Source organism: Bos taurus, chromosome 12 (genome assembly GCF_002263795.3).
Source record: "Bos taurus isolate L1 Dominette 01449 registration number 42190680 breed Hereford chromosome 12, ARS-UCD2.0, whole genome shotgun sequence".
Lineage (NCBI taxonomy): Eukaryota > Metazoa > Chordata > Mammalia > Artiodactyla > Bovidae > Bos > Bos taurus.
The window spans coordinates 35,709,671-35,723,366 of NC_037339.1; the positions used below are offsets into that span (position 1 = coordinate 35,709,671).

Consider the following 13,696-nt stretch of genomic DNA (forward strand, 5'->3'; position numbering starts at 1 on the left):
GTTGTGGCAACCAGAAGTGTCTCCAGACATTGCTAGCCGCCCCTTGGGGCACACAGTGGCCCTAGCTGAGAACAACTGATTTTGAGTATCACCATCTCAAGACAAGGGCTGAGATTACACTTATATGATCAGTTTTATCATCATTAGTGGAGTTGTTCCTTAGAACTCTCTGCTGTGATAGGAATGTTCTGTGTGGTCCAGTGTGGTAGCCACCAGCCACATGGGGTGTTAAGTTAAGCACTTGAAATGTGGCTAGTGCAGCCAGGGAACTGAATTTTCTGTTTCATCTATTTTTAAAATTATTTTTAACTAGAGGATAATTGTTTTAAAATTTCTGCCCTACATCATCATGGATCAGAGGTATATGTATGTCCCCTTCCTCTTGAAGTTTCATTTAATTTCAGCAAATGTGGCCAGTCACTGCTGTTTCAGACAGTGTGGGCTTAGTATGCTGCTGTATGTCTTTTTGCATTCATCTTCTGATTTATATTTCAGTTGTGAAATGCCTTTCCTTATCAATTTTTTTCTCTTTGTCATTATGGTTAGAAAATGAAAAATTCTTTATTCTCAACACTATTCAATGAAGCTTAAAGATGGTGTTCGCAGGTTTCATTTTGACCTTCTAGAAAGATCATATTATACTCTGAGCAATGTAGTAAAAAAAATTGAGGATAATGTAATGGTGCTGATTTATTTTTATTTTACTATTGTATTATTTTTCTAGGAGGCTTTAAAATCACTTTTTAAAAAAATTTTGTTATTATTTTAGTTTCTTAGCATAATTTGAAATAATTGATGAGTTCTGATGAAATAATCTTTAGAATGATGAAATAACAAAATTTTTCAAGATATAGAAAAAATATGATCACCAAGATCATCTTCTGTATCTTAGAAAAGAGTCCAGTGGATACATAAATGACTTCAAATTACAGTGAGTTTTATTTTGTTTTTTAAAAATAGAATTTGCCTTTATTCTTTGGAAGACCTCTAAGTAAAAATCATGAAATATCAAGCCTTGCAAATTTAAAACTGCTTTAAAAAGAAATCTCCAAAATTGAGTCCAGTGGACCTTGATGGTTTACTGACAGTTCAAAGGGAATAGCTTTTTTGTTTCAACATTAGTTGATGTTTGCTGTAGTTTTTTTTTTTTTTTTTTAAGATCTTTCTATCAGGTTAAGGAAATCTCCATCCATTCCTACTTTGCTAAAAATTTAGTCATTGATCTTAATTTGTTAAATATGTTTCTGCCTTTTTTAAAAAAAAAAAAACGATAATGTTGTCCTTCTCCCGCAATATGTCCAGGGCAGGAAGGCCTGTGGGGGCTGTGGCTTTGGTGGGGAGAGGAGGCACTGGGGCCAGGAAGGGGCGAGGAGGCTGCGGGCTTGGTGCCTGTGGGCCAGCTCCTGGGGCTCCCAGGAGGGCAGAGAACTGACCTTCATTTTGTCCTCTAAGACTCTTAATATTTGTGTCTTTCTTCATTCTAAATAAATTTTCATATCTGTGTTCATTTTCTTCTCAATGTATCTAGTCTACCTTTTATTTTGCCCATTGAGTTTTTAAAACATTTTGTTTGTGGTGTATTAACTTACAGTAAAATTCACAAATCTTGGGTGTCCATTTTGAGGAGTTCAGGCAGTTGTGTATATACCCTTGTAACTACCATCCACACAAGGTCTATGTCTATGAATATTCAAGTTTTTCTTACTGCTCCTCAGAGTCCTGTTGTCTTGTGCATGTTCATGCTAAGTAGCTTCAGTTGTGTCTGACTCTGTGACCCCATGGACAGTAGCCCGCCAGGCTCCCCTGTCCATGGGATTCTCCAGGCAAGAATACTGGAGTGGGTTTCCATGTCCTTCTCCAGGGGATCTTCCCGACCCAGGGATCAAACCTGTGTCTCAGTCTTCTGCATTGGCAGGCGAGTTCTTTACCATTAGCACCACCTGGGAAGGCTCTGTTGTGTTATCTTCCTTCTTGTATTTTTTAAAAAAATATGGTAAAATATAACATAAATTTTTCCATTTTGAGTACTTTCACATTGTTGTGCAACCATCATCAGTATGTCCAGAATTTTTCATCTTCCCAAAGTGAAACTGGTTCCACTATAAACAGTAACTCCACATTCTCCCCGTCCCCCAGCTCCTGGTACCCACTATTCTACTTTCTTTCTCCATGAATTCAACTATTTTAGGTACTTCATATGTGTGGAATGATAAAATATTTGTCTTTTTGTGGCTGTCTTATTTCACTTAGCATAAGGTTTTTGAGATTCATCCACGTTATGTGCCAGAATTTCATTCTTTTATAAAACTGAGTATATCCCATCCTGTGGATATATTATTTATCCATTCGTCCGTCAGTGGACACTTGGTTGTTTCTCCCTTTTGGCCATTTTGAATAGTGCTGCTATGAAACATTGGTATACAATCTTTCTGAGTCATGCTTTCAGTTCTTTTGAATGTATACCTGGAGGTGGAATGCTGTCTTGTATAGTGTATGTAATTTTTTGAGAAACTGCTGCTGTCTTCCATGGTGGCTCTGTATTGTTTTAACCTGGCACAATTTTACATTCGCTCCAGCAGTGGACAAGGGCTCCAGTTTCTTTACATCCTTGCCAACATTTTCTGTTTTTTTTTAATTTTTGCTTTGTTGTGTTTCATGAAGTGCTATATCATTGCAATGTTGACATGTTTCCCAGATTAGTGATCTTGAGACTTTATCAAGTGCCTTTTGGCCATTTGTGTATTATCTTCTTTGGAGAAACATGTATTCAAGTTTTTTTGCCCCCCCTCCCCTCCCTTTTTTGGCCATGCTGTGTGGAGTGCAAGATCTTTGTTCCCCAAGCAGGGATCAAACCCGCATAAGGAGCAAGGAGTGTTAACCACTGGACGGACAGAGAGGTCCCTTCCTTTGCCCATTTTAAAATTGTTTTTTATTTTTAGCTGATGTTGTAACAGTTCTTTATAGATTCTGGCTATTAATCCCTTATAGATATGTGACTTGTAATATTCAATAATTTTCTAAATTTCTCCCATTCTCTGAATTGCCATTATCTCCGTTAATATCATTTGATGTACAAAGGTTTTTATTTTTTATGACATCTGCTTCATACGTTTTAAATTTTTATTTCAAACATTTTATATTACATTTCTGGCATTTCCAGTATCTGTGAGTGTTGCTAGTTTGATCCTTTGATTTGCTGTTCTGCAAACTTAGGGAGGCTTGTGTCTTCATATGTTTAGAATTCCAGTATCAGCTCTGGAAGTGTTTATGGTAAGCTCCAAAGCTGGTATTCAGTGTGTTACTCTAATGGCTGAGCACAGGACTACTTCATGTTTCTTAGGTAAAAGTTTCTGGACCTCGTGGGTCCTGTTGAAATGGAACAAGAAACCTGTCTGTGGACCTGCTTCTGGTTGTCAGCTGTCTGGAGTCATTTTCCCTCCTTCATCCACCACTGGGGGCCAGACTGGCAAGCTTCTCCCTCTTTTCCTTCCTCCTCCTCCCCATTTATTTTTTAAAGTTTACCCTTGTCCGGAGGATGCTAGCTTTCTGTGGAGTGTGTCCCTGTCTCAGGAGGGCCCTGGCTGTCTCTCCTGTCTGCTACACCTTGGGCAGCTATCCAGATGGAGCTTGAGGTCACTCAGGGTTGGTACGTGTCTCCAGGGTGGATCCATGAGAACATGCTGTCATGTCATCTTTGGATCCCTGCTTTTGCTTCCTTTCTCACTTCTGGGGATTCCTTGATTTCCTGTAAGCGCAGCAGTATATTACAATTTTAAAGAAATGTTTTATTCACTATTTTAATTTGGTTTTAGCAAAAGAGTTGTTCAAGGTATCTGGTCATCATTACTATCAGGATTGAATGCCCACTCATTTAAAAAAAGGACATGTTAAATAAGTGGGAAAGCACATAGAACAATATAAATCATACCCCTGTACCTGTCTCCTTGGGTAACATGTTAACAGCCATTTTGCTTACAGTCTTAAAAAAATCACATATGTGATTCAGGCCCCTTTGGATTTCCTTGAGATACCATTCTTCAGACCCTGCTTCTTCATCCACAAAGATAACCACGATTTTAAAGTTGTTTCCTTTCCGTGTTTGTACATTTTGCCTACAAAGGTAAATAATATAGTATATTGAGTTAAAATTGTTTTTACATAAATGATATATTGTATATGTCTCATCATTTGCTTCTTCAGAATAACTTTCAGAGTTTCTCTCCTTGGTAAACATAGCTCTTACAAACCATTCTATGGTGGTACTGTATGTATTCCCCATTGGTGGGAATGTCATTGTTGTTAATAAATAGTCCTATAGGAATGTCTCAGTGTAGGGGAGAGGTTCTCTAGGAATAAATGCCTAGAAGTGGACTGGTGCACACCTTGCTGTTCAAGACCATGGACTTACTCTACAGAATTGTGAATTTCAAGTGAATGGCCCATTTTAGATTACCAGCAGTTTATAACTGTCTGCTGTACCCTGAGCTCTCTAGGCTCTTGTTTTTGTACTAGACTTCTGTCAACCATTCAGAGACAGCTCATTGTTTCACCATGCATTTCTGAGGTTCCCATTGAGATTGAGTACGTCCCCTTGTTTATTGAGCAGTTTTCCTTCTACTCTGTGAGTTGTCTGTCCATTGGCTATTTTTCTGCTGAGATTGGATTTGGCCGCATGTAACAGGAAGCACCAATGACAGTGCCTGAGCTCTGGGACTGAAGAGGAGGAGCTGCCGGTCATGCTCCGTGTTGTCCTTTCTTTTGTGGGGTTTTTATGATTAATCCTTTGTTAATTACATGCAGTGCAGTTATTGTCTTCTAATCATCTTTTACTTATGGTTAATGTTTAGGAAGTTATTTTAATATAATTGAATTGTTTTAAAAAATTGTGCCTTTTATTTATTTAAAAAGTCTTGCCTTACCCTGGTATTTTCCTGTGTCTTGTTAAAAGTTTTTTTAAAGTTTTGCTTTTCATTTTTCACCTAGAATTTATTACTATGTGTATAAATGGGTAGAGAGCTAATCTTACATTTTTGCTTATAAATAGCCAACGTTCTAGTGCCTTTTATTGTAAAGTTTAGTCTTCACTAATTTGTTACATCTCATGAGTTTCTGGGAATTCTCTCTATTCCATTGTTTGTTTTTTCCTGCTCTTTTACTGTGTTTTAAATTATTATTATGCCTTAAGTGTTGGAGGTGGAAACAGTGTCAGACTTTATTTTTGGGGGCTCCAAAATCACTGCAGATGGTGACTGCAGCCATGAAATTAAAAGACGCTTACTCCTTGGAAGGAAAGTTATGACCAACCTAGACAGCATATTCAAAAGCAGAGACATTACTTTGCCAACAAAGGTCCATCTAGTCAAGGCCATGGTTTTTCCAATGGTCATGTATGGATGTGAGAGTTGGATTTGAAGAAAGCTGAGCACCGAAAAATTGATGCTTTTGAACTGTGGTGTTGGAGAAGACTCTTGAGAGTCCCTTGGACTGCAAGGAGATCCAACCAGTCCATTCTAAAGGAAGTTGGTCCTGGGTGTTCTTTGGAAGGACTGATAAACTCCAATACTTTGGCCACCTCCTGGGAAGAGTTGACTCATTGGAAAGACTCTGATGCTGAGAGGGATTGGGGGCAGGAGGAGAAGGGGACGACAGAGGATGAGATGGCTGGATGGTATCACTGACTAGATGGACGTGAGTCTGAGTGAACTCCGGGAGTTGGTGATGGACAGGGAGGCCTGGCGTGCTGCAATTCATGGGGTCACAAAGAGTCGGACACGACTGAGCAACTGAACTGAACTGAAGGGTTGACACTTAAATTATTATTTTAAGTATTTATATGTGGTTGGATACGACTCCCTTCTTATCATTCTTTTTCTGCATGTTTTTAAATGGCTATTTTTTTGAGCCTCAAGTGTGATTTACTTTTTGTCTGAGGTGTAATTGACATTTAACACTATGTTAGTTTCAGGGATTTCCCTGGCAGTCCAGTGGTTAAGACTCTGTGCTTCTAGTGCATCGGGTGAGGGTTTGATCCCTGGTCAGGAACTAAGATCCTGCATGTCACGAGGCCAAAGACAAAACAAACAAAAAATAGCCAAAAAAACCCCACCCAAGTTATATTAGTTTCAAATGTATGACATAATGATTTGTATATATTGATAAATGACCACCATAATAAGTCTGGTTGACATCCATCGCCAAATATTTTTATAATTTGTGTGTGTGTGTGTGTGTGTGTGTGTGATGAGAACTTTTAAGATCTGTTCTCTCAGCAATATTCAGATAAGCAGTTCAGTATAATTAATTGTGGGCTTCCCAGGTGGCTCAGCGGTAAAGAATCTCCTACTAATGCAGGAGACCTGGGCATGATCCCTGGGTCGGGAAGATCCCTTGGAGAAGGAAATGGCAATCCACTCCAGTATTCCTGTTTGAGAAATCCCATGGAATAGGAGCCTGGCGGCTGCAGACTTTAGAATTACAGAGTCACACTGGCTTAGTGACTAAACAGCCAACAGAATGGTTGTTGGAGTCTCCAGGCAGTGCTTTACACCCCCAGGGCTTAGTTGTTTTGGAACTGAAAGTTTGTACCTTTTAACCACTTTCATTCATTTTGACCACTCCCCGCTTCTGCTTCTGATAGCCACCAATTTCTGTTTTCTGTATCTTATGCTTAGGGTTTTGCATTTTGTTCTTGTTTTTTGTTCCACATTTAAGTGAGACCATAACGTATTTGCTTTTCTCTGTCTGACTTATTTCATTTAGCATAAGTCTCTAAAGCTCCCCTTTTCCAAATTATTTTGACTGTTTGTCTTTTCTTCGATGTGTCTGGGTCACCTTGTCATATTCTGAGATAATACAATTCCAGTTTAAGTCTCAAAAAGGTTTAATTACTGTAGGTTGATTTTGGGAGATCCATAAGCATGTTTTTAACCACAGTTCTCTTAGCAATTATAAGGTGTATTCCTTAGCATCATTAGATGGGGGGACCAGAGAGGGGTCCTTGCCCAAGGCTTCCCAACTGCTGTGCTGCACAGATAAATAATTAGAAACCAGGTCTTTCTGATGGCTGTAAGGGATTTTTAAGAGAGTTGACCTGTTGTAAGCAGAAAGACTATATCCCTGTCTACCTGTCTAGTGAAACTGTGCTGCCTGCTCCACACTCAGAAAGTGTCAGTGCTGTTCCCACCTCTCCCTTGTGCATGGGCTTGGCTCTCGGAATTTAGAGATGAGTGAAAGGAGGGCTCTGGTGTCACAGAAACAGTAGAGAAAGGAAAGAGGGCAGCGAATACCTGCAGTACCTTGTGATGAGTCGGGTGATGGAGGCTTCCCACGTGTGGGTACTGGGGGCTCACACGTGTTGGTGGTGCCAGGTCGGGTAGAGACGTCTCTTGTGCTCCATCTAGGGGAAGGTCAGGAGAGGCTGGTAAAGAGGGACGGGACTGAAGCAGCTGTGAAGGGTGACCTTCTGAAGAGGAGGGCGTTCTAGGTCAGAGCTGCCTGGGGGTCTTGGGGAGATGCGTGTGTTTGGTTTTGACTCCCAGCCTATTGAATCTTCCGGCACTGGGGATTTTTTTTTTTTTTTTAAGACAAAGCAGTTTCTCACGACTTTATAATAACTTGTTATTTGGAAACCGTTAAAAACTCATTTTCAAGGAGAAAGAATTTGAAAGTTTAGTTTTGAGAAATTAAAGTGAATACCATCTTGTACCTTAACATATTGACTTGATGATTTTATTGTTTGTGTGATAATGTTCAACCAGGTGGTTAATACAAGCTTTTAGTTTATACTTCATCATTTGAACTTAAAAATGGAATTCATTTTTTACGTTATATTAAAATTGTATTCAGACTTGTATCTTGTTAAGTGTATGATATTAGGCTGTCCCGGGATCATTAACTTTGGGAGCTGTTTTGTTTGTAGAACTTGTATTCGTAAACAGTAGAGCAGGTGGTGGTAGTGTTCAGCATGCTGTGTATTCGGGTCATAGTCAGCAGATGAAGGGTCTTGTGAAAGCACAGTGAACTCCTTGAATTAGGGAAAATGGTGGAATGAAGAATTTGCAAATGAAAAAAATTTATGTTTAGCATAGTTAGCTGTTCACAATATTTTATTAATAAAGCTTTTAAAAATATTCAAGGGGACTTCCCTGATGGTTCAGTGGCTAAGACTCTGTGGTTCCAATTTAGGGGATGCGAGTTTGATCCCTGGTTGAAACTAAGATCCTGCGTGCTGCAACTAAGAGTTCACCTGCTGTAACTGAACATCCTGAGTGCTGCAATTGAAACCTGGTGCAGCCAAAATTAGGGGGAAAAACAAAACAGAACTGAATGTAACACAGTTCTTTTAAAAAGACTGATACATAGATGATTTACAGTGTTGGTTTAGGTGTACAGTATAGTCAGTGTTTTTGTAGATTATACTCCATTGTAGGTTATTACAAGATAAGGGCTGTAATTCCCTTTGCTGTACAGCATAATCCTTGTTCTCTAATTACCATAGTTTTTTAGTGGAAATGTTTTCATTTTTACCTGGAGAGCTGTAGAGGGTGCTATATCATTAGGAATAGTAGTCTGAACTAGCTTTAGCTAATTAGAATTCCTTTAGGCAAGAGAATCAAAGTTAGTTGACTTTTCTTGGATTTTTAAAAACTATTTTAACTGAAAATAGAGTGACTAATGTTGCATAGTTTTTAGACTTTATATTGAGTATTGATTTAATGTATCTGGCAAAATGTTTTTCATCTTCCTAGGTCTTTGAATTCACTTGAAGTGATTTCCCCGATGTATATTGGTTATAGCAACAGAGGTTTATTTTCTTGCCACCTCCCCCACTCCCCTAATTGAGGAATATGATATTTTAATCTGTATGCTGTACAAGCCAGTCTCTCCTTCTAAGCTTCAGATGGGTCTCAGTGAAGTCAGAGATAACCGAACCGTGGAATGGGAATGTATGTTTTAGGTCAGGCTGGTTCAGAAGATACTGTCTTTGAAAGAAATATTGTTAGAACAAAATGGAACTTGAAGACCTGAGCAGACTATCTTAAAAGATCATTTTTAGAAATCAAGTTTTAGTAACTTTGGATTCAGTTTCACCTGTGCCTATTAGAAGTGATTTGAACTTCATCACTTTAAATGGAATGGTATATTTGGGAATAAAAGATACTATTAGCTATGTTTTTTAAAAAGTTTACCAAAAAATGTAAAATAAGTATCTACCTTTCTAAAATGTTAGGCAACTTGATCGAAACCTTGCCAGGAGTTTCTTCTGTTTTCTTGAAGATGTATTTTAGGTGTTTATTATAATGTTTAATACTGTAGTTCCTAAGCAAGAATTTGTCCTCCTGTTGTCTCCAAAAGTAAAAATATTTTCTCTTGTTGTGGGTAAAAGGATTGCTGTTGTTGAAGCCTCCTTATTAAACAAGTGTGCTCTGTGTTTGTGTTTAACTCTCAAGGCACCACCTTCCATGGTTAACACTGAGCAGCGCCAGCATGCTGAGCATATATTCTTATCATTTAGGAAGTCAAAATCACCGTTTGCAGTTTGCAAGCATATTTTGGGTAAGTGTGTTTACTTTAAAAATACCTAATTTTTCTATCTTGAACTTTAGATGTTTGAATTCATTTAAAAATAAGCAGGTTTGTACAGTTAAATTTTCCATTAGTCACTCCACTGGAGTGACTTTAAAGATATTCCATAAGGCCAGAGAGAAAACTTTGGTTTTGCTTTGGATTTTCCTTCTCTAAGTTTCGCACTCAATAAGTTGTTTTATTATTGGCCATAATATCAAGGCTTATAATGGTGGGAGGAAAATCTAATGTTTTTTCTATTGTTTTCAAGTATGATATCACTTACAGGAAATGCACTGTAATTCATCCCAGTGTTTTAAAGTTAAGATTATTTTTGGAGATTTCTACAGTTTCTTTTAGTTGTTTTTTTCAGTTTTTTAAAAACCATATATAATAGTTTGTACTCAGCACATGTAGTGAATATTAGTCAGTTCTGTGTGAGTTCTTCATTGTATGTCATAAAATGAAACACTGAGTTTTTTACTCTTGTAAAAAATGTTTTGTTTGTACCTTATATCTGACATACGTAGAGAGTGATCTCTTTCCTTTAAAAGTAATAACAGCAGTTATAACTTGTTCAAAAATGGCATTCTCTTTGCCGCTTAGATATTTTTCAATTATTATAAGAGAGATTTCATTGTTTAGTTATTTTATGACCTGATTTTTGTTGGCTCTTTTTCTTATTTGGAATCATTTTTTGTAATCCCTATTGGGGGCTCTGAAAGGAAGCCTGTTTGAGGTGTCCATGACTACAGAATTGGTTAGTTGAGTGTTAGGAGCTGAAAAATCTACCTTGTGTTCTTGTGCTTTAGGAAGGCTAATCCGCTAGCCCCCAGCACTCTGGGAAATAGCTCACAGTCGGTCTCTGTGCGCAGTACTTTCCGGGTCAGGGCCTTCAGTGGAAGGGCTGGGCGCCGGGGTACCTGCAGCCCGGAAGCAGCTAAGGAAGTCTCATTGCCCCTCGGAGCCTTTTCCATCTGTGAAATGGGCATAATGATGCCATTTCCTTAAATGGACTTGACCGTGTTAAGTTGTAGTGAGGCGCAGATATAGCAACAAGGGAAAGCACTTGGCGAGAGGTCAGGTGAAGGTCATTGCCACGTGACCACATGTCAGACAGCCTTTGAAAAGCGCTCTGTGCGGAGCTGGCAGCTGTGGTAAAGGCGGCTCTGTCCCCTCCAGGAGTTAGAGCTTAAGTTAGAGAAGCAGTCTAATACTCACCTTTAATTCTAAATGAGGCAGGTTTTGTTTTTTTTTGTTTTTTTTTGAGTAGTCAATTTTTATACTTGGTTGAATTTGTTTTTGACACTAAGAAAACTTGTTACCATGTGGAGAATATTTAACTCAGTATTAAATTAAAAGAAGCAAAACTGAAGATCATTAAGAGTTGAAGGGAGCCTTGCTTCTTCATCCTTAGGGCCTTGAAGCTGTCAGTGTCAGTGGAGGGAGAAAAGCTCAGGTGATCCAAGCCTGGCTTTCGAGGTTTCGGCCTAACTGTGTTAGCAGGTCCCCGTGGTGTCTCATCCGACTTCCGGCCATGACTCGGTTATCATTCTGTACTGGCTGGGAAATACCGGCCTCAGTGATAAGTATGTTATTAGAGTGTATTTGTTTACCACTCTTTCCTTTTTAGAGTATGTATATTTTATGAAGAACTATTGCTTTGTTATGACTTGAGCTTGTTTTAGAATACTTTTGTTTTCCTGACAGAAATTTCGAAAGAATAGTATTGCTAGTTCTGGCCACGCTACTGAAAGCATTTTGGGTTTTGAGACATAACTATTTAAAAGTTGGGTGCATGTGTTACAAGCATAATCATTAATGTACTGCAAAGCCCGGTGTTACATTAATGTTGACGTCTGAACTTCACGGAAAGCTTAACTCCTTACCCAGTTGCCACCAGCCCAGAAACGTTAGTTCCTCTGAGAAGACTTCTCACGCACGTGGCAGTCGATCGCAATCCAGGGTTTTCACGTTCTTGTTTCGGGATATAGGTCACTTGTGTGGAGTGTCTGGGTGATAGGTTCTGATGAAGGGGAGGCTTTCTCTTGGATGCTTCCTTTTTCTGGCCTTTTAAAATTCTTCTTTCTCTCTTCTTACTTAAGTTTTGTTATTTCTTATTTTTCCTCATTTCTTTCTCGTCTTAAGCTTTTGTTTTCATTGTAGCTTTAATTTCTTTGCTCTTTTCTGTGTGTGTGCACTTGTGTGCATGTTGCATGCTTCTGCGTTTTGTTAGAAGGGCACTTTCTGACTTTTTTGCCTCAGAAGTCTTTGGCACTTAGGAATTTACTAGTTTTGTAAATGTTCAGATGTAAATGGTCAGATGTTCCTTCGGGAAACCTGTGCGTTCTGCTCTTGTTGAAGAAATCTCCCCCAGACCTGAGTGGCTCACGCACTTTTGGAGCTCTCCAGGAGAAGATTTCTCTCGTTTTTCATATCAGAGACATCTGAGAGAGAGCAAATCCGAGCCTTACTACTGTTAGTGTGCGTGTGTCACCATGAGGCTTACGTGGCCTTTGCTTTGGGCAGCAGCCCCAGCGGGGAGGGCAGTGCACTTTCTGGATGCCGGAAGGCAGTGCTGGTGCTCCCGGCCCTCAGTTTCGCTCTCTCTTTAGTCTTCCTGTCTGTGTCTGGTTTCAGATGGCCGACAAGATGCACCTGAATTTTATTTATGTAATTGTTATTGGAGAGAGTTACTGTGGTAGGAAGTAAAAGCTTCCTGCTAAGGTGGCTTAAATTAACTTGTCATTTTTCAGACAGTGTCCTAGTCAGTGGGAAGTCACCCTTGAGAGTGCTAGTGATTCCTGCTGAGCCGGGAGCTCTGCACAGGGACCTTGCAGTTTTGAGCATCTCAGCGGAGAGCAAGACGGAGGCTCCTGTGTGTGCGAAGGCCTCACCTGCTGCTGGCAGGCTTGCAGAGTTCTGGCTGCCGTCTTCTGCATGTTTCTGTTAGGTTTAAGTGCAGTTTAGGAAGGCCAACGGCAGTGTTTATGAGAAGGAACTTTTTATTAAGTTAGGAAAACTACTTTTAAATCTGGAATCTGACTTTCTTTCTTTTTTTTTTTTTTTTCCAGATTCCTCCTTTCTTAGAGACATTTTCTTACAGGAATAGTAGTACAGAGATCTTCATTTGATACCAAACAGCTACCTAAGGAAAAGAGTTCTCTTGAAAACTTCTGTATTTCATTTATCTGTAATTGTCTCCTTACAGTTGCAAACAAGGGGACAGGGAAGAAAAAGGCTAGACTGTAAGCACAGTTAGACAGGAGCATGTTCAGTGGTCATGAGAAGCAGGAGTGCCTGCCGGGCCTCCTGGCACCTGCTTTCAGGGCAGGCACACATCACCCAACAGACAGGGCCATCCACGCGGGCCTCAGTCTCCTCTGTCTCTCGGTGCGACAGCTTCTTCAGCTGTGACATGCAGGTATCAGATTAGGGGATCTCTGCAGGGTTCTGTTTCTAAAATTCTGTGAGTCCCTACAATATTGCTTCCCTGTTCAAATCCGTGGTTAAGGATTGCAGGTCCTTAAAAACTTTACATTGCAGTGAAAAGTGCAGATAGGCAAATAACCATCGTTTTAAGAAGAGGTTTATAGTAAATGATTTGAATTACTTTTATGAGGCGGTACCGTATTTCTCCTTAGTGAGCTAAATAAATAGCACTGGTTTCTGTTTCAAATCCTCTTTGACTAAAACACTTTTTTTTTTCCTACTAGAACTTTAAATGCATCTTTTTAGGATAGGTTTACATTTTTGGACACTATTGCTTTATTCCTTGTATTTTAAGTTTTCTAAAATTTTGTGAGTTCTGATTACCATTTCGATTAGAATTCATGTTAAAATGGCATGGACTAATAAAAAAAAAAAAGGTCCAGATTGATTCCTCTTACTAGTTTTGATATTTTCAAAACCCCCTCACTGTAGCCTAGTATGATAGGAATTGACGTAGGCATACCTTTCTTTGAACACTTCTATAGAAAATTGTGTCGAGATCACGTGTAATATTTGTAAATGGTCTGCACTTGAAAAGCGGAGAAAATGATGTGCCTGCCCGTGTCTTCATGCTCTTCTGAGAAGTCATTGTAGGTACTGTTCTGTGCCTACAAGTGTCTCTTGGGCCTCAGGCGCTCCT

The 13,696-nt window shown here is 39.3% G+C and overlaps 1 protein-coding gene across 4 annotated transcripts in view; it reads left to right on the forward strand.

Moving 5' to 3' along the window:
- The window catches only part of XPO4 (exportin 4), a 92,519-nt gene that overhangs the window by 8,778 nt on the left and 70,045 nt on the right, over positions 1 to 13,696 (forward strand). For 2 of the 4 annotated variants that reach the window (XM_059891982.1, NM_001098889.2), the window contains exon 2: positions 9,450 to 9,555. In XM_059891982.1, coding sequence (XP_059747965.1) covers positions 9,450 to 9,555 — 106 coding nt within the window. Of the gene's footprint in view, positions 1 to 9,449; positions 9,556 to 13,696 lie in introns of those variants that run through there. The other 2 variants (XM_059891983.1, XM_059891984.1) reach the window with 2 other exon arrangements.